General features: G+C 35.9%; 2 protein-coding genes across 2 annotated transcripts in view; one reads left to right on the top strand and one right to left on the bottom strand.

The window, feature by feature from the left end:
* Positions 1-21,702, top strand: part of PSMD14 (proteasome 26S subunit, non-ATPase 14) — a 95,668-nt gene that overhangs the window by 2,487 nt on the left and 71,479 nt on the right. The window contains exons 2-3 of the mRNA XM_019922764.3: positions 4,313-4,441; positions 6,713-6,764. Coding sequence (XP_019778323.1) covers positions 6,717-6,764 — 48 coding nt within the window. The 5' untranslated portion in view covers positions 4,313-4,441; positions 6,713-6,716. The remainder of the gene's footprint in view (positions 1-4,312; positions 4,442-6,712; positions 6,765-21,702) is intronic.
* Positions 8,564-9,386, bottom strand: LOC109547868 (AP-3 complex subunit sigma-1). Its single transcript, XM_033860094.2, has one exon. The coding sequence runs from the start codon at positions 9,331-9,333 to the stop codon at positions 8,752-8,754; it is 582 nt and encodes a 193-aa protein (XP_033715985.1). The 5' UTR covers positions 9,334-9,386; the 3' UTR covers positions 8,564-8,751.

The raw sequence follows: 21,702 nt of genomic DNA, 5'->3' as shown, positions 1-21,702 counted from the left end.
AAGTTCCTAATTACTTTCCACAAATCAGACAGTAGAGGAATTAGAAATACAGTGAGATCACAAATATGGAGTAGTTAAAGGATTTAGCATCAATCTGAGAAGTAATAGTATATAACTGCAGCATGGGTTGAGGAGTAAAAAATGAAAAATGAGCTAGGAAACAGTAGAAAAACCTGAACAGATAAGGGCTTCATGATTTTGTTAGCTCAGTTGTGAGATGAAGAAGTGGAAAATCATCAGCCCTTTTTTTTTTTACCAATTAGGATTCTAAACATTATGTATGACATATTAGGCATAAACACTTTATTCATATTATCTCATAATGTTTTAGTTAATCATATCATGAATAAGCTGTTGAGTCCTCTGCTTTTTGATAGGTGTAAAAACTTGGTTTAGATCCATGGACCTTTTGCATTGCTTTTATTTCTAAGCACTGGAAGTATTCTTTTATGTTCTAGTGTAACACTTTTAATTTTTATGAACCCCTTTGCGAAGTTCTGCAAAATGCAAGTCCCTCTTCTCCAGTGTGATTCATTTAGTACTGTGAAATATGCCATGTTTTGAAATTCACTAAATGGCAAACTCTATGGGAAGAAGAACCCATGCTGGATGAACTGTAGCTATGCTCAGGATGGTGGTGCTGATGACAGCAGCTAGCATTCATTGTTTACTTGCTATGTGCCATCATTGTTTACTTGCTATGTGCCAAGCCTTGTGTTAAATGTTGTTTATGTTCATTATCTTATTTAATTATCTAAACACCTCTATGAGGTGGATACTATCATTATCCCTATTTTGCAGATGAGGAAACTGAGCCTGAGAGAGGAAACTGACCCAAGGATACAGAGCTAAAACGTGTTAGAGCCAGTATTTGAATCCTGGCACTTAGATTGCAGACTCATAGCTCTTAACCTCATATAGCAAGAAAAACAGTCATCACCATTTACCATCTGGGCCAGTAGACCTTTTAAAATTTCTTACACCTTTAAGTCATTTGAAGGTGTATGTACCTGAAATGGACAACATTGTTGGAATGTAATTAACTGCTCGTCATCCATCATGCATGAACCTGGAACATACCCATCTTATAAAGATCAGTTCCACATTTTAAATATGTCTCTAATAGGCCCCAGCTTATCTTTTCTTTTGGTTCTACTTGCACTCGCAATACTTTGTATGTGTGTTAAAATATGCCTATCATAAAATTTACCATTTTAACCATTTTTAGACATACAGTTCAGTGGCATTAAGTTCATTCACAGTGTTGTGCAATCATCACTACCATCCATCTCCAGACCTTTTTCATCTTCCCTGATGCAGTACTTTTTAAAACAAGCTTAGAATTTTGTTGAAGTGGAGATGTCCATCATCTTTGCTTATAAAACAGTCTTATTTTTAGATTTATAAACACCAATTAGAGTTAATCCAATGATTTTTTAAAATTTCTACATTTTTACTCACCTTTGTGTACACTTCAGCATTTGTCCACTTATCAACTGTATCAACATCATAAAAGATAACAGAATATGTCATCTCTTTATCAAAACAGGTTCTTGTTGTAAAATAGTGTATAATGAAGTCCTTGTCGAATACTAACTGGATGAGAATGTCATATTTCCTTTCTGGTCTTAGAAATATATTGTTCAACTCATTGATCCTTTAAAAAGTAATTTTTCGAGGTAAAATTCACATAACACAAAATTAACCATTTTAAAGTGAACAGTTCAGTACCATTTAGTACATTCATAATGTTGTGCAACTACCCCCTCTATGTAGTTCCAAAACATTTTCCATTCTTCTAAAGTAAAATCCCTTACCCATTAAGCAGTTTCTCCATTTTATTCCCTCCCTCAGCCCCTGGCAATCACCAACCTGCATTTTGTCTTTGTGGATTTATATATTTTGGATATTTCATGTAAATGGAATCATACACTATGTGACTTTGTGTGCATGGCTTCTTTCACATAGCATAATGTTTTTGGTTTTTTGTTTTGTTTTTTTGGGGGGAGCACAGGCTCCAGACGTGCAGGCGCAGCAGCCATGGCTCATGGGCCCAGCCGCTCCGTGGCATGTGGGATCTTCCCGCACCGGGGCACGAACCCAAGTCCCCTGCATCGGCAGGCGAACTCCCAACCACTGCGCCACCAGGGAAGCCCTAGCATAATGTTTTGACGTTCATCCATGTTGTAACAGTTATCAGTATTTCATTCCTTTTTATAGTTGAATAATATTCCATATGTTCCATTGTATGTATATATAGAATTTGTTTATCCTTACCCCCTTTGATGGACATTTGGGCTGTTTCCACGTTTTGGCTGTTGTGAATAGTTATGCTATAAATATGCATGTACATGTTCTTGTTTTGAATACCTGTTTCAGTTCTTTTGGCTATATACCTAGGAGTAGAATTTCTGGGTCATGTGGTAATTCTGTGTTGAGCTTTGTGAAGAGCTCTCAAACTGTTTCCAACAGTCATTAATTTTTAAGTTTGAGAAAATTGATACAGGATATTGTCAGTGGTCTGAGATTTTGTTTATATTAGTGGTTCTGAACTGGGATGATTTTGCCCTTCTAGGGGACATTTGGCAATGTCTGGAGACATTTTTTTAAAATTGAAGTATAGTTGATTTACAATATTGTGTTAGTTTCAGGTGTAGGGCAAAGTGATTCAGTTATATAAGTATATTTTTTCAGATTATTTTCCATTATAGGTTATTACAAGGTATTGACTATTGTTCTCTGTGTTATACAGCAAATCCTTATTGCTTATCTATTTTATGTATAGTAGTTTATACTGTTAATCCCATACTCCTAATTTATCCCTCCCCCACAGCCTTTCCCTTTTGGTAACCGTGTTCATTTTCTATGTGAGTCTGTTTCTGTTTTGTACATAGATTTATTTGTATTATTTTTTAGATTCCACATATAAGTGGTATTATATAATTTTTATCTTTCTCTGTCTGACTTCATTTAGTATGATAATCTCTGGGTCCATCTATGTTGCTGCAAATGGCAATGTTTCATTCTTTTTTATAGCTGAATAATATTCCATTGTGTATATGTACCACATGTTCTTGAACCAGTCGTCTGTTGATGGATACTTGGGTTGCTTCCATGTCTTGGCTATTGTAAATAGTGCTGCTGTGAACATTGTGGTACATGTACCTTTTCTAATTAAGCGTTTTCATCTTTTCCGGATATATGCCCAGGAGTGGGATTGCTGGATCATATGGTAGTTTTATTTTTAGTTTTTTAAGAAACCTCCATATCGTTTTCCATAACAGCTGTACCAGTTTACATTCCCACCAACAGGGTAGGAGGGTTCCCTCTTCGGAGACAGTTTTGATTATCACAGCTGGTGGCATCCAGTGCGTAGAGGCCAGGGATGCTGCTAAACATCCTATAATGCCCAAGACAACCCCCTACAATAAGAAATTATTTGGTTCTGAATGTCAGTAGTGCCAAAGAAACCTTGGCTTATGTCAATTTTGTTATCATTAGAGTGCTGTTACTTGTTTCTTTACATTCACCTTGTGATTCTCTAATAATTGTGAAACTTTTTTTCTCTGTCAGTTTTCTCTTTGCCATTATGGGAGGAAAATGAAGAATTCTGAATTCTCAACTGTGTTCAATGAAAGCTAAAAAAAAGACTACAAAGATGATGTCTCCAGTCTTTTATATCTTTTTGAAAGATGAAGCAGTGCTTTGGGCAGCACAATAAAAACTGAAGGATGATGCAATGGCTGTAATGTATTTCACTATTGCATCATTTAGGATGATTGTTACCATTCTTCCATTTTCTTATTATTTTAGTCTTTTTTGGCATAGTTGGGAATGACTGATTAAGACATGACAGAGTAATTCCTAGGATAATGAAATAACAAACCTTAAAGATATAGGAAAATTAACCACTTAGATTCCATAATATGTTATAGATTTCTAACAATGTACAATGAACCTATATGGTAATTACTCAATAGAATGAATTTTGTTCTATTTAAAAAATGAATAAATCTTCTTTGTTCTTTAAAACACCTCTAGAAAGACTGAAAGTCATGAAATGTCAGTCTACATATAATTAGAACAGCTCAAAAAAGAAACTTTAGAAACAAAATTTGGATACAGGGGCAATCACTATGCTCTGTAGCTCCCTTGGATGGTATTTCATTCCGTACTCTCAGGAAATGGTAATTAAAAATCAATTTTGATTTCTATTTTGTTTTTAGGAATTTTGCTTCTTTTAAAGCTCTTGGTATATTTCCCTCCTTAGTTCTCAAAATAATTACATCTTATTTTATTTACTTTTTTTTAGGAGAGAAAAAAAATAAAAACTTGGGAAAAACTGTACCTGCCAGCATTAGCAAGAGCTTGAGTTAAGAAGAAATTTGTCAAACTCAACAAATTGAAGCTTAACATCACAAGAGTTGTAGTTACTGACCAGGTGAGCATTAAGAATATATTTTACTTTTATCTATCCTTACAGGATATGTCATAAAGATGTTATGAAAATGTATCAGTTTTAGCACACATGAAAAGCCCAGATTGAGGGGCTCATGAAAATCATTTAGATAACTAGCAGTTTTGTCCTTGTCTGCTTTCTAGAAACTTTTTTTAAAGTAGTATGACTTAGAACATTTATCGATGTATTTCATTCCAAATGTTAGTATTTTTATTAAACCTTATTATCTTAAAATATTTAGTTTGTTAAATTTTTTCCTGTTTGCTGAGACATCTAATTTTGTTAAAAACACAAATTTGACCTGCCAGATTTTCTTTCCCTCTGCTCCTCACATTGCTCATGTATATTCACAGCATCTGGAGTCTGTGTAAAGTCATCAGAAACAACACAGGGGGAATAGATAAACTGAACACAGCTGGGAATTGACTTTGGCCTGGAATATATAGAATGTCTAAAGTTTTTTTTTCCCATTTGTTCTTTATGTTTGTAAGCTTGAACTAGGCCAAAAGAATTTTTTTGAAGGGGGTAATATATTGTAGAGGAATAAACGTATTTTATATTTTAAAATACACAGGGTTTTGTTTTGTTTTCAGTCTACAGCCTTTAAAAAGTGATATGTATCAATGCCATATTTGAGTTGAGGAATTTTAATGAGAATTTGATGGAGATTTTATTTGTAAATATTGCTATTAGGAAGGTGAGTTAAGGTTATAAAGTGGAAATTTTGTTTAGACTATCCAGTTTTCTTATATGCCTTTTCATTTTTTAAAATGAGTTTATCTGTTGTCAGTCTCACAAACTTGTGGAGTGAAACAAGCCAGACAACATATATTATTTTGTTTACATAAAATTCAAAAGCAACAGAAGTGATCTGTGCTGTTGGAAGTTGGAATTCTACCTTTGCAGGGTGGTAGAGACTAGGAAGGGGATACGAGAGGTTCTTAGGTGCTGACAGGGTTCTCTTTCTTCATCTTGGTGGTGGTTATGGTGGTGTGTTCACTTTGTACAGGTTCCATGGCTGTATCATTTGTGCACTTTTCTAAATATGGACTTGAATGAAGTTTGCTGTACCAACAGTGTTAAATATTCACAGGATTAAATTGTTTGCAGGATTCAACAAATATAATTAGGCAGTAATGATCATAAGTACATTATTGGAAAGTTTGTATATCTATTCTAACTAGTAAAACAACATGGACAAATGACTAAAGTAATCTGTTAGCATTTAATTTAGAATATAATTTGTGGTAATACCATTTTCTAAAGCATACACATAGGAAGAAGAGGAATTTTAAGGCATAGTAGCAATTTTTAAGTAGAAAAAAATGCTTCATTGTTTAGAGTATTTAGTTATACTAATATTAATTTTTATAATTTGATTACTCCTTTTTGTGTATTTGTGGCCATACTAGTACCCTTGTTGTTTTTTCCTTTGATTTCTTCTGTGAATTTTTCAAGCTTATAAGAATATCTTCTGTAGTTATTCCAGACATAAAAAACAAATCAGATTGATATTTCAAAGTTAATTCTCTTGGTACTGATTAACTCTAAAATTGTAATTGAGAACAGCAGCCAAATTTCCTTAGTGAAAAAGGTGTATATCTTTACAGTATCTGAAATAAGGCAAACTATCTGTGTGGATTCTAGAACACTATCTTAATGCATTTAATGCAATATTACTTTATATTTCTTTTAGTATAATGAGTTCGTTTTTAAAAAGCCTTTGATGCTAATTCAGAGATCCATAATCTGCTCACAATGTCTTTCACATGTAGTTTTGATGATAACTGACAAGCTGTAAGTTAATTAGCACAGAACTTACTAATGAGGATGTTAAAATTTAATTTAAAAGTGAGGACTTTTATTTGTACACTCTGGACAAATTGAAGGAAATTCAATCATACATATGATAAGCATTTCAGGCACTTTTTCCTCATTCAGGTACTTTATTGGGTAACAATAAGAAAATATAATTAACTTAATGATAGCAAAGTTTTGAAAGTATGCTAAGATTGCTTGTCTTTAAAACTGGGGATAACCCAAAACCAAAGCAGTAAAATAAGGTCTGTTAATTAGCATGGAAGACAGCTTCTTGAATTAATATGTGGTGTTAATTAACAGGAAGTCTGATGTTGTGTTGTAATTACCACCAATATTTTTGACATACTGAGTGACTGAAGGTGAATTATGTAGATAGCAATTGAGTAAACACTTTTGTGCTTAGGAACGTTTTTCTTTGTTTCTGTTTTCTAGAAATATGGACAGACTGCTTAGACTTGGAGGAGGTATGCCTGGACTGGGCCAGGTTAGTATATAGACTCTACGTGTTTCTTTGTGTGTAAACTATAAGCCTTTCACTAGTTATCCAAAGAGAAAAAAGTCAGTCCCAAGAAAATCGCCTCACAGATAACCTTATGGTAAGAAGCTTCCCTTACTGCTGGTTACTGTATTCCAACACTAAATAACTTGTGGAGAAAATGTTCTATTTTCTTAATTTAATTTTCTCCCAGGAATAAGAATTTTCTCTATTTGCTTTGATTTAAAGTTTTGGGATATGCGAGATTATCAAACTTGCCTATTGGTTAAAAAAAAAAAAAGACTCAAAGTATCTTATTTCTGGGTTTACAATGTAGACTTTAAAAGTAACACATGAAAAAGTAAACATGGCATACTCTTGGCAAGATCCAGAAAACCCATAGAATGTTTGTATGTACAGTCTTAACACTGATAAATTCCTCCTAGTAATTATGATACATGGATGAATTAATAAGTAATACCTCTCTTTTCTTTAAATTTGGCATATATGGTTCCTTTTTACATTCTTATTAAAATTAAGTGAATTTTCAGTTGTTTTAATATTATCATCTGTCTTGTTCCATACTGTTGGGGCAAATGGCCTCCAGATAGATTTCTATCTCAGGATATTCTATCTGCTTTCAGCTGAAGAAGAAATTTCTGCCTCTTTTGAATTCTACACTGATTATCTTTCCAGTCCAACATTTACAAAAGAGATGACTATGTTAGACTTGAATGTATTTTATGTCCAAATTTTGGGACTATTTTTATAACCCTCCTTAAGAACCCTTTTAGTTGTCAGCTGTTTCCTATTTCCATATCACTGTCAATGACTTTGTCTTCCTTTATTCAAAGTAGTCTAATATTTTGACTATTAAGAAATAGTTTTGTTTGAGATTTCATGAAATTTTCAATGTTTTGTAGGTTCTTTTACAAGGGTCTATCATGGTTTATGACTAATAAACCTTTTCCTTTTAGAAAGTTGAAATCATGTGATCCTATATTGCATCATTGCACAGACTTCAGTTATTTTTCGTTTGCTTTTGTTAGTTTTTTTTTTAAAACAGTGAGGTTCATTTATTTATTTATTTATTGGCTGCGTTGGGTCTTCGTTGCTGCACGTGGGCTTTCCCTAGTTATGGTGAGCGAGGGCTAGTCTTCATTGCGACACGTGGGCTTCTCATTGCGGTGGCTTCTCTTGTTGCAGAGCATGGGTTCTAGGTGTGCGGGCTTCAGTAGTTGTGCCGTGTGGGCCCAGTAGTTGCGGCGCGCGGGCTCAGTAGTTTGGCGCGCAGGCTCAGTAGTTGTGGCGCACAGGCTTAGTTGCTCCGCGGCATGTGGGATCTTCCCTGACCAGGGATTGAACCCATGTCCCCTGCACTGGCAGGCAGATTCTTTTTTTTTTTTTTTTTAACAGTGATAAAATATATTTTTATTTACTTCGTTGAGTCAGAGGGTCATAAAAAATTATTGCTAAAGTAGATACCAGGCAAACAGAATGGTGCTTTAGAAGTCCATTTACCTTGGAGTTTATTTAAACTAAGAGAAAAAGGTCATAATGTTTTCATGCAATACATACTTCGTTCTTTAAATAACAATTCTGACAAATAACAGAAAGAATTAAGGAATGCTGTATTTGTGATCCATACAAAACACCAACATTTTGGGTTATACATAATTTAAAGAAATGTCCCAAACACTTTTCAAAATACTGTAGTAGCCAATACATAGAGGCATGCCTTAGGTGGCCATAGGAATGCAGTTTAGAAAAACAAAGAAAAAAATCACACTGTAACTACTCAATTCTTCAAAATCACTGAACAAGAAAAGCAACAATGAACTTCCATACTGATTTTACATAACTTCTATACAGTACCTTGACTTAAATCCAAGAGCAAAAGTTAAGCCTCTCCTCCTCTATTTTTGGTAAACAACTGCATGGTAAACTTAGATGACATTTCCCCCGGATTTTACCTGAGAGTGGCCTTTTAAATTTTTTATTTAAAAGAGGGCAGGTTTGGCACTTTTATACTGATGTCACCAATGTTAATATTTCTTGGGATCTCAGGAAGATTCATATTCTTTACAGCTGATACAGCACGGGCTGGAGCTCCCGCTAAGCCAGCCTCAGATTTCTCCAGTTTATTTTGTGCATCAATTTGTGTAACAATCTCATTCATGTTGGTCTCCAATACCATTCCCCCCATCACCATTTCTGCAAGAATATTGTGAACCTTGTCTACATGGAAAATTAAATCCAGTTCACAGACGTTTTCAAAACACTTGTCTAATGTTTCCACAAATACTTGAATTAGATCTAAAATGCCAAGTTCACTTTCTGAAGAATCCACACAGAAGACAAAATATAATGTTGCATAATGTCTATAAATCAGTTTGTTGTCAGATCCTCCAATTAATAATCCTCCTTCTAGGAAATTACAAACATTTTCATCTCTCTTAAATACCAAATGGAATGTCTCCCTGATGATTTGCTGTTGTGTATCTTCACTGTAGGGCTGGTAGACCTTGGAGAGCTGCGGCTTCCCGTGGTTGTTAAAGATGAGGATCGCCTTGATCATGGCTGAGCCGGGCCGACCGGGTGGGAGCTGGGGGCCAGGGCGGGGGCGGGCGCGCGAGACTCGCCTCGGGATCTCGCTGGTAATCCTTCCCCACCCGCCCCCTCGGCAGGCAGATTCTTAACCACTGTGCCACCAGGGAAGCCCCTACTTTTGTTAGTTTTGAATATTTCTCATGTTCCTTTACTGTAAGCGTGTTTCTTCATGATTCTTCATTTTTGTAAGATCTGTGTAATACATTCTCTTAAGAGGCCTAAGCCTCTCTGAACTTGACCCTTCTAAAGCTGCTTCCATACATTTACAAACATTCTAGGTAGCGTCTACAATTTCCCTAATTCATTCTGAAATTAGCAATAACAATGTGTAGGCATATAAAAGTGTCAGAAGTGAACTGAGGTGGTATGTAGATACTGCACATTTACCTGCAAATTACAGGTAAAGATGTTGCCTTAGTAGAATTCTTAAGGGGAGTTGCATCAAATTTAAATACCAAAATAACTTTTTCCTTAAGTAGTAGATGCAATAAATTATATATCCATGCCAGAAATCCATGCTGGGAAATTGTTGGACATGAAATAATGGGTTGACTGACCACCAATTGAGTTACATCATATCTCAATGACCGCTGCAAACCTTTGCATTGAGTGGAAAACTAAGTGTTGGTTCAATAACCTGTCCTTGGTTTTGGATAATTTAATCAACACGTATCCCCCCCTCAGTTTGTATTCTATTTGAACTTAAAAATGTGGTGCCTGAGAATCTGATATTTCATGTGTTTCATCTTCCTGATTAGATGACAGACTCTCAAGAGAATGATTTATGGGGTTCTTATTTCTGTGTTACCTCCTTTATCAAATACTAGGTGTTCAATGATTACATTTTTTCTTAAAAGTTAATTTACTCTTGTTCTAGACTAATATGACAAACGGATATGATGTTACTTCTAAAACATGAAATATTAAGTGTATTATTTTTTAATAAACAGGAAAAAAGTTAAGTGTATTGTTTATTTTTTAATTTTTTTTGGCTGCGTCGCACGGCATGCGGGATCTTAGTTCCCCAACCAGGGATCGAACCTGCACCCCTGTGGTGGAAGTGGGGAGTCTTAACCACTGGACCACCAGGGAAGTCCCGAGTGTATTTATTTTTAATAAAAAGTCAAAGACCTTTGGATTGATAATAGCTACTCTTTCCATTAGATAATGCGTAGCAGCCAATAAAAGTAGAAAGGATGGGCTTCCCTGGTGGCGCAGTGGTTGAGAGTCCGCCTGCCGATGCAGGGGACGCAGGTTCGTGCCCCGGTCCGGGAGGATCCCACATGCCGCGGAGCGACTGGACCTGTGAACCATGGCCGCTGAGCCTGTGCGTCCGGACCCTGTGCTCCGCAGTGGGAGAGTCCACAACAGTGAGAGGCCCGCGTACCGCAAAAAAAAAAAAAAAAAAAAAAAAAAAGTAGAAAGGAGATAGAAGTTGTTTTACCCCTCCAAAAATCAATGGGAAATGTTACTATCTTACCATATAATATAAAAGTCAGAATTTCCTCATAAATAGGGGCAGGTTACTTGCTGTTAACTTTGCAGATGTCTCTTTTAAAACATGGGAATAGTAGCAGAACAGGGTTTTCCATCCATTCTACTGACTCAACTTTCTTTGACTAGAAATGACCTTTCTCTTTTCCATGGCTAATGCTTTGACTTATTCTCTGATCCCATCCTCTCTTGAAACCTTGCTCATCTCCACTGACCCCTTCCTCTGCCTACAAAGATGTTTAAGTGTCCTGTATCCCCAAAACAACAAAACTTCACTGCATTCTGCCATTAAACCTTTTCTTCCATTTATTTCAAGAATTCCTGAAATAATAGCCTATACTCACATATTCTACCTCCTTACCTCCATTGACTCTCATGAGATTATATTCTGGCCTCCTTCTTCATTACTGTACTGGAATTGTTCAAATTGCCAAGTCTATTGGCTTACTTTTAGTTCTTTTTTCACGAGACTTTAATATATCACACTGTTCACAATGTCTTTTTTAAGAATTTTTCTTCCTTTAGCTTTATCATGGTACTTTTTCCTAGTTCTTCATTATGGTATGCATACCTATAAAACAACTTAAAGTTTTTCTTAAATATTACACTTTTAAATGTTAATACGTGAACAGTAGCAGGCTAAAATCATTAAATCTGTCTACAATCCCCTACTTCAATATAACTTATCAGTAGTGAAGCAGAAACAGATGTTTTATTAGAACTATTAAAATTTGTAAACAAATAGCTTTTATTTCAAATGTGTGTTTTTATTTACTTTGCTAAAGTGCTTATGAACTTGAAATTACTGAAAGATGTGAGATGATTGTATTAAAAGTATTTACTGCTGTAATTTGACTGCTCAGTTGTCTTCATAACTATCCCAACTTAGGTCTTGGCAACTAAACTATTTCCAAAAGTAGTCAAGACTAAGCCCAACAGATGGGCCTAACCAAAGCATAGTCTGCAGCATCTAAAAGTGTTTTTTTAAATAGTTTAATGATAGTTATTTTATTTATTTATATTTTGGCCATGCCACATGACTTGGGGGATCTTAGTTCCCCAACCAGGATTCCAACCCGTGTTCCCTGAAGTGGAAGCTTGGAGTCCTGACCAATGGACCGCTAGGGAATTCCATCTAAAAGTTTTTGTTTAAGTCTCTTGGTCCATTTTAGCTTTAGAAAGAGTCAAGATAAGCTTAAAAGTAAATGAGGGCTTCCCTGGTGGCGCAGTGGTTGAGAGTCTGCCTGCCGATGCAGGGGACACGGGTTTGTGCCCCAGTCCGGGAAGATCCCACATGCCGCAGAGCGGCTGGGCCCATGAGCCATGGCCACTGGGCCTGCGCGTCCGGAGCCTGTGCTCCGCAACGGGAGAGGCCACAACAGTGAGAGGCCCACGTACTGCAAAAAAAAAAAAAAAAAAAGTAAATGAAACTTAAGTAAAATGTCAATGACATTTATTATCTCGTCTTGTATTTACATTCTTTAGGCCAGTATTTTGAGTTTTCATGTGTTGGGTGTTATGCTATAGGGAATACCAAGGTAAACAAGAACATTGTTACTTAATCTAGGGACCTAACATTCTAGTAGACATACAGCAGTTATGTTTCAAGTGCCTGGCACATATTAACTCTTCGAATTAGCGAATACCAGTGCTTATTGTAAATAATGTGATTTGTAGAGGATGTGGTACTTAATTTTTTTTCCCCAAAAAAGAAAGTGAGACTGAGTTGAGGAAATGATGCTTGAGCTAAATTTTGGAATGTAGCCAACATATATTGAGAAAGGCCTGGAGAACAGGTGATGTGAGGGGAAAAATGGGAAAAGAATCTGGTAAGGGAGTTTGGAGTAGATTATAAAAGGTACTGAATGCCATTTTTAGTGATTTTTACTTTTTCCCTAGTAGATGTACTTTAATGAAGACTTTTTAAGCAAAGCTGTGGGATAACTGAATCTGTGTTTTTGAAAAGTAATTCTAGTGGTAGTTTGAAGAATAGGTAGGAGGAAAGAGTTTGAAGGTAAAGTCATCAGTTATATGAATATTTTTGTCTTTTAATCTTCTAGGTACATAGTAGGGTTACACTTTTCCATCTTTTTTTGTGGGTGTGTATGGTACGCGGGCCTCTCACTGCTGTGGCCTCTCCTGTTGCGGAGAACAGGCTCCGGACGCGCAGGCTCAGCGGCCATGGCCCACAGGCCCAGCCGCTCTGCGGCATGTGGGATCCTCCCGGACCGGGGCATGAACCCGTGTCCCCTGCATCGGCAGGCAGACTCTCAACCACTGCGCCACCAGGGAAGCCCTTTTCCATCATTTTTGAACTTAGCCTGCTCATGATTTTGCTTTGGCCAATGGAGCGTGAGTTGGAAATTAACAGGTCACTTTTAGGTGGGAGCTTTAAGAATCAGTGTGTGATTTGCCTGCCCTGGTAATCAAGGAAGCATGGAAATGGAATCTCTCTTAACTGAGAGAGAGTGACATACAACCTGCAAGTCAGAAATCCTATGATTTTTGTGTGAAATTCCCTAATTTTTTTAGTCTCTAGTTTTTAAGAAACATGATATAGGCCAAACTAAGCACAAACCAAAAACATATTTGTTGCCTATAAGTTATCAGATTGTACCTTTCTAACGCAGACCTCAGTAAATTTCAGATGCAAAAATAAGGGAAAATACTGTAGGTGAGTGGTCAGAGAAGGCTTTCTGAAAGTGGTGAGATGTAAGCTACATTTTGAAGGATTATTTCAGGTCGCTAGACTTAAAAAAAATAACTTCATGAATTGGATATGATCTATTTTATTTGTTATAACTCCCAAATTCACACAGTATACAGATTTTATATTTATAACCAATAACTGTTTTTTTGGTTTTTGTTATGTGTCTTGGAATAGAAATGTTCTTTCAGTTATCTGTCTTTCAGATTTTGGTCTAACATTTTATAGAAAGAATTAATTTAACATAGTAATGGGGGGAAATGCCTGGAATAAATGAAGAAATAATAAACTTTCATGAATGATGAGTCTCAATATCACATGCCAGTTATCTTCAGTTAATCATAAATTCAATACAGTTCCAATAAAAATATCAACCAGAATTTTCATGGAATTAGAAAACTGATTCTAAAATTCATATAGGAGAAAAAAAATCCAAGAATAGCAAATAAATTCTTAGAAAGGAAAAAGAAACTGCTCTACCAAATATCAAAATATATTTTAATGCTGTGTGACTCAAATAGTGTTATATTGGTATAGAAATAGTCAGGTAGATCAGCATAATCAGATACAAAGTCCAGAAACAGACTCATGCATATATGGGAGCTTGATTTATAATAGAGGTGGTATTAAAAATTAGTGGGGAAGGAGAGGCCTGTTCATTAAATGATGCTGAAGCAAGTGGCTTTCTATATGGGGGGAAAAATAATATTAGATTCTTACATTATTCTGTACACAAAAGTGTATATCAGATGTATTGAAGACCTACCTGTGAAGATTAAACTTTATAATTTTGGAAGACACACCTATTAGGATGCCTATTATCCAAAAATATGTAGCAAATAAACAACTGTTGGTGAGCGTGTAGAGAAATCCTTGTGCATTGTTGGTAGGAATGTAAAATTGTGTGATCTCTGTGGAAAATGGTGTGGCGGTTCCTCAAAAAGTTACACAATTGCCATATGATCCAGCGATTCCGTGTCTAGGTATATACCCCAAAGAACTGAAATTAGGGAGTCAGGTATTTGTACAGACATTTCATAGCAGCATTATTTGCAATAGCCAAAAAGTGGAAGCAACTTGTATTTATTAATGGTTGAGTGGATAAACAAAATGTGGTGTATTAATACTGTGGAATATTATTCAGCCTTAAAAAGGAAGTTCTGACACATGCTATGACATTGATGAACCTTGAAGACATTATACTGAATGAAATTAGCCAGTCAGAAAAGGACAAATATTTTATGATTCCACTTAAATGAGTTACTAGAGTAGTCTGATTCAGAGAGACAAAAAGTAGAATGGTGGTTGCCAGGAGTTGGGGGTTGTAGTGGAATGGGGAGTTGGTGTTTAATGGTACAGAGTTTCACTTCGGGAAGATGAAAGTTCTGTAGACAGTTAGTGCTGATGATTGCACAACAATGTGAATGTACTTAATGCCACAGAATTGTACACTTAAATATGGTTAAAATGGTAAATTTTATGTTATGTATATTTTACCACATTAAGAAATTCAATTACCATATCTTTGTAATGAGAGTAACAATATCTACTTCAGATAGTTCTTATAAGGATTAAATAAACTAACCCGTGACCATGTCAGACATACAGTACATAGCTCCAAAAAATGTTTTTTGGAAGAAAATTTCGTCCTTTATGACCTCAAAATAGGAAAGCAGAACTCAAAAGAGAAGATTAGTAATTTGACTGCCTCAATTCATTACTAACTCTTGTCCTAACAAAGACAATATAAACAAACTTAAAAGACAAGTAGTAGAGCAAGAGGAGATATTTGTGACACGTCCATCCACAACACATTTAGTGGAACCATAAATCAGTAACACAAAAAAGACCCATGGGAAAAAAAGATCATGAAATGATAATCTGTAGAACAAGATTTGCCAATGAACATGAAAAGATGGTCAACCTCACCGTATATCAGGGAAATGAAAAGTAAAACAAGTATTAGATTGTTTTTTTAAACAAAAGTATGTTGTTTTAAGTGTTAATGAAGACTTGGGGAAGCAAGAATTCTCATGGAAGCCTTTTTCCTTAGGGTTGGTGTGGGTGTGGCAGTTTGGATTATTGAAAAATTGCAAAGTACTTAAGTGTCTGTCTGTGCCAAGATGCATTATGATGGAATATTATGCAGCAGTTAAAATGAACTAGATTCTATATCTCAATATGCGTAATAGACCTTACAAACATATTAAGAGAAAATTTCAGGTTGTAGATATATACATACAGTATGAAAGCATTAATGCTAATTTTAAAAACATAGAATAACTTTTTTTTAAGGGCATGTAACTTTAGTAAAAGTATTACAAGTTCTATAGCAGCACTGTCCAATAGAACTTTATGCTGTGAAGGAAATGTTCTATATCTCTGCTAATACAATAGCTATTAGCCACATGTGGCTATTAAGCCTTTGAAATGTGACTAGAACAAGTGAAAAACTGAATTTTAAATTTTATTTAATTTTAATTAACTTAAATTTTATAGCCACATGTAGCTGTTGAGTCCATGATAATGTGCCTAGTGTGACTGAAGAACTGAATTTTTAATTTTACTTAAACTTAAATAGTCACATGTAGATAGTGGCTACCATATTGTATAACACATGCCCAGATAACTCATACCAAATGCATGAGAAGGGAGGGAGACAAAAGGAATTTCCACTTCATAAATAATGTTCTCTCTTTTTAATAAACACAAAAATTAAAGCAAAAGAACAAGTCAGTGAATAGCATTAAATAACATTTTCCTTTGGTAAAAACTTTTTTTAAAAAGCTGCCAAGTAAAACATAATCAGAAATTCATTTTATTTTTCAGTACTTTTTTTCATGCCTTACTTAGACATTCCATATTCTCCTTGGAGTTGAAGAGGGTAACACTATAGCAGTTGCCAGAGACTAGATCATAGAGGGCCTTGTAGAAAATTCTCTTCCAAGTGAGTTGGGAGGTTGTTAGAGATTTTTGAGGAAAGGAGTTATGCTCATCATACTTCCATTTTTAAAGAACCTGGATACTCTGGAGATGAGACTTAGGAATGGAAGCGGAGACATGAAGCTACTACGGTACTGTTTTAAAATAAATTACAGATTATGACTTATTTTTATTGTGTATTTATCTACTGGAGAGATTCTGGTGTGGCTTCAGCCACATTTGAAATAAAACCTTTATTTACTGCTGGTGCAGTAGCATGAAAATGAGCAGGTGTTTACAAAAGGCTTTTTATGAGTTCTCTTTATGTTCCTGAGCTCTTTAACCTGTCTGTATTGACAGTTTTTATATACTGATGGGTGCTTCTGGTTACCTTTTTCCCCCCTTTGATTCTTTGAGTATCCTGATGTGATCCTCTGAACATTTACAAAGAGCCTTTCTAAACACTGTTAGATTAATTTGGCCATTTTTGTTCCTATTGAGAAATAGGGAAGGGTCAAGAAATTTTAATTCTTTTATTTCTTTGCTTAACTACAAGTAAATAGTGATTTTGCTTTAGAAACAAAGGAAAAATACGAAATGCTTTTAATTTTTTTTCATTTGCTGCTCTTGTCATGTAATAATTTTATTATTTAAAAAAGTATAGTTCCTAATTATTCTATTCATATACTTGAGCTGATGTTTCTACTGTAGAAAATCAGAAAGAGGTCAGGTCAAAAACATGCTAATTAGAGCATATTCTTTCTAGGTGTCATTGTAGTATAATTCTTCTGAATAGTTATTAAACCCCATGAAAAATGTGCTCCTGAGGAGTCTCAAATCTGTTCTTGAGAGTTCTCAAGTAAAAGGGAAACAAAACAGATATCTGGTGGGTGCACTATAGTTAATCTGTGTTCTTTTGTTTGAACATTCTAGTTGTGACTGGGCTTTCAAGGGAAAAGGTGTTTGACACTTGTGAATGTTAAATTCTGTCTTGATATGAAATTACCGTAAATGACTTTGCTTGAATTCTTTAGAACATAAGGGGAGCAGTGACGTGTTTTCAATCATAGTGAAATTGTCTTCCAGAATTAATCACATTCTGATGAAATAGAAAATCAAAATCATGAGGAAAAATGAAATGTTAAGATTTTAAAATTAAAGTCAAGGATATGATGGATCCATGAAAACTGATACTGCTTTTGGTAGAAAGGGTATATGGGGTGAGAAACAAGAAAAGATACCTCTGTCTAATATAGGAAACTGAGATGTTACAGCATAATCTTAATATTCCAAATGTATGGGATGTTATGGTCATAAAAATCGAATTTATGTCTTTTCCTTCCCTACCCTCAACATTGTTTTACTTGTTTGATTTACTGGTAACCATTCTCATTTGGTACACTGATCTTTGGGTTTCCTATCTTAAACTTGTGTTACATAGTTTCTAATTTTTCAGTTCATATGATCATTTGGACAGTTCTTTAGGTTATCGTACTCACTTGAAATGTGGACAGACATGGCCAGTGTTCCAGTGTTCTCTCCCACAACATACATTCAAGGTGGTTCTTTGTGGAATATTTTCTGGGTTGAGCATCCTGGAAGCATGCCACGAGAGCAGGGCAATGGTCTCTAGTGGGCAGCCTCCCAGTGCTGCTTTTCAAACTGTTGCCAGTGATTTCACAGGCTCTTCCTTCCAGGAGACTGAATGAATGCCTGTGTTGGGTACAATGGGAAGGCTTAGGGACAATAAAGAGTTAAGTAATGACTATGATAGTTATACTTTTCTCCCATTCATTGTATATTCATTTCCTCTGTTTTTACTTGATTACATATTCTTACCTGCCTGTGGTATCTCTCTGTTAACTATTAGTTCTTTGTTACCTAGTGTTGTAAACACAAGAGCCTGAGTAATTAGAAGCAAAATGCTTATCAAAAGTAATAGTAGAATGACAAAACCTAGTTTTGGAAAAGCACCCCTTTCTGTTATATAGAAAAGGTAATCTTTTACATCATGGGAAACTACTTATTTTATTACCTAGTAAAATACATTTTTGTTACCATTATATTGCTGTATCACTATAGGGAGTTAATTTTGATTTTACTTTAGCTTATAACTAGTTCCACAGTTTCTGGCTACTGTTTCCTTCCCACTTGCAGGTTCTGGTTACTATATGCATTTCCTAGTTTCTATTTTATAGGCTAACTGAGGTCTTCAAATATTTTATAGCTCAGTCTTTCTACAAGGATCTTCCTGGGGATTTCCTTGGCATCTATGAAAATTGTAGCAATATAGGGAGATAGCCAGATACTCTAAATAGGGAATGTAAGTTTCAGTGGGATCTGGAGCAAATGTATGGATCTGTAAAGAGAACTCACTTTTTTTTTTCTGCGGTACGCGGGCCTCTCACTGCCGTGGCCTTTCCCGTTGTGGAGCACAGGCTCCGGACGCGCAGGCTCAGCGGCCATGGCTCACGGGCCCAGCCGCTCCGCAGCATGTGGGATCTTCCCGGACCGGGGCACGAACCCGTGTCCCCTGCATCGGCAGGCGGACTCTCAACCACTGCGCCACCAGGGAAGCCCAGAACTCACATATTTTGACAGTTGTATCAGGATTCCCCTCTAGAATTTATAGCAGTGGTGTGGAGAAAGGGATGAGAGCCAAATGGACGAATGCTGAGGGCTCCCATGTTTTAATGTGAGATGTTCTATGTATATAATCTCCTCGTTTAATCCTCACAACAATCCTATATGGGTAGGGATAATTATTTCCATATTATAGGGTCAAGTCACGGAACTAACAAGAAGTGGAGCTAGAGTTGGAACACAAGTCCTGATGCCAAAGCCTATCTACATCAACATGTCCTCAGGTAGATAATATCTATAATAATGTTGTCACTGGCTACTTGCTTCATAAATTAAAAAACCTTAAACAGTCTGGAATTTTTACTGCAAAATGTAGGTGAAGAGAAGATTCTTGCTTTACAATTCTTTAGGAAACCTAAAATATTTGAGAGGATTTTTCTTCATTATGACGTGTAATACTTGGCCAATGTTTTTAAAATATTTAAGGAATGAGTAAATATTTCATTCATTTTATTCCCTGTGACAATGTATATCTTGACATATTGATGAAGACAGAGGAAACAAATAGTACAACTTTTTAAAGAAGGTTTATATTTCTTACTCCTTCTAGTTTATAAAGCATTTTCATTACTGTTCATAAACTGATTAGTGCTCTAAACTAATTGTCAAAATGTGTGGTTTCATTAAAAAAATTATTTCTGGAAAGAGGCTTCTATTATTAAGCTAATTTGAATGACCAATCTTGTTGTACCTTGACTTGTAATAATGAAAGAAGAGGTACAGAGAGCTGTTTTATTTGAATAATAGACTTGCCAATTAGCCATCAAGTGCTTCCATCTGTGAAATTGTTGATCAGATGGGTTAGCTGGGATGTTTCCAGACTAGGGCATCATAAATGGCACTTGAAAACTGTCACTTTGATGATGAGGTTTCAAGTATTACACTGCTTGATGCTGTGGAACCTTTTTTTCCTTTTGCAGTACCATGTCTTTTTAGAACATACTGATCCCACTTACGAATTCTGTGGCATCAAGAGAACTTGGGAGACCTGCCACTGATGTAAAGTTCTGCCTAATCTGCTGCTCTGGTCTGTGCTGAGATTAAACCAGAGTATTAACAGCTTCTTTCATGGCCTTCACAGTAATGTTGGTTGATGATCTGACTGGCACAGGCAGGCAATGCTCATTACCTGTGGGCCATGGAACTGGCACATGTTGGCAAGTTTCTTTGCACTTTCCCATTAATATAAACTCAGTTTCAAGTGTCTTACTCCCTTAAGTAAATGGATAATAGTGTAAGCTATGTAAGTGTTGAGGTTTCTATGTAGCAATTGTATAAAGTGAATTTAACATCTGCACTATACATTTTTAAGGATTTAAGTTACATATTGGTAATTATTACATTAAAAAATTTAATAACAACTTGGAAATATAAATTTCTGGAAATAATTGTCATATGTCCTTCTTCACAATACTATATCTTTCTTGCTTGGTCTTATATTTTATAGGATGATTTCTTTAGTAAGTTGACTTCCTTGAATGCTTGTGGATATGATTAGCTATTGGAGTACCTGAATGACATTCCTGTCTGTTAGGCCTGTATCATGCTTTTCTTTTCCCATAAACCCAGATTCCTGAAATTTGGGCAGGCTTCCTGGTCACCAGTCTGTGTGGGGACAAATTCACATCCTTGTCACTTTGTGGACACCAGCTTGCCCTTCTGTCTGCCCTGGCACAGATCTCTGACCTGCCTAAACTCATTGTGAAAGGCAGTATGTTTTGGGCAATGCTGAAAGAAAGGCACGCTCTGGAGCTAGACCAGATGTAAACGGTGGCTGAGCTCCATGGAAGAGGAAGAGAATGAGAATGCTGTGTCAGCATGAAGGAAAGTGAGTGGTTTGTGATCTTGTTCCTATTCATTTTTCTTCCAGGGTAGATTTTCATAAATTTGAACCATCCTCAGGTCCTTCAGCCTCCCGGAGTGGACCATCTATCCCCCAATGAGAGAAAAGTATCAATTCAAATGTTTTGTTGTTTGTTATTTGGGAGTATCTGACCACTGTGCCTTTTTTGTTCTCAAAGGTTTGGCTGTTCCCTCTCCTAGGCAAAAATGTCCGGTAGTTAGTGAATAACATTGATTAGGCAACAGGTTTCTGTTTTACAGGTGAGGAAATTGAGGCATATAGCAATTCACTTGTTCAGTGTACTATATCGTTTGAAGAAATATGACATTTGGCAAAAAAAAGTGACTTCAAAGCAGAACTGAAAGGCTGTTGCTTTTAAGTGCTCCTCTGTAGAGCAGTAAATGGAAGTATAAGAAGAGAGATGTGACAGTGTGACCTGTGCCTTTCTTCCCAAAAGAATAGAACTTTCCCCTGTGCCTTTTGACCACAGTTACTCTTTCATACCTTGTAAGCATTTTTTTCCTGATGTTTTTTCTGTCCCTGTTCCATAATTCCTCAGAAATAGCAACTTGGTAATCTTTTGCATGGTATCCCAAATAATATTGTGAATAGATAAATGCTTAATGAAGTTAGGGTAGTGGGCAAGAGTATTTCTAAGAAGTCTTGGAGAGGTGATTTCTGTCCCTTACCCTCTAGCTGTTATGCTTTAGAACTTCTGAGCCTTTTAT

The sequence above is a fragment of the Tursiops truncatus genome, chromosome 7 (assembly GCF_011762595.2).
Source record: "Tursiops truncatus isolate mTurTru1 chromosome 7, mTurTru1.mat.Y, whole genome shotgun sequence".
Classification (NCBI taxonomy): domain Eukaryota; kingdom Metazoa; phylum Chordata; class Mammalia; order Artiodactyla; family Delphinidae; genus Tursiops; species Tursiops truncatus.
The sequence above is the reverse complement of the archived record's forward strand: the minus strand, read 5'-3'. Positions and strand labels throughout refer to the sequence as shown.

Excerpts from the sequence above, each read along its gene's own strand:
- LOC109547868 (XM_033860094.2), bottom strand. The coding sequence starts at position 9,333 with ATGATCAAGGCGATCCTCATCTTTAACAACCACGGGAAGCCGCAGCTC.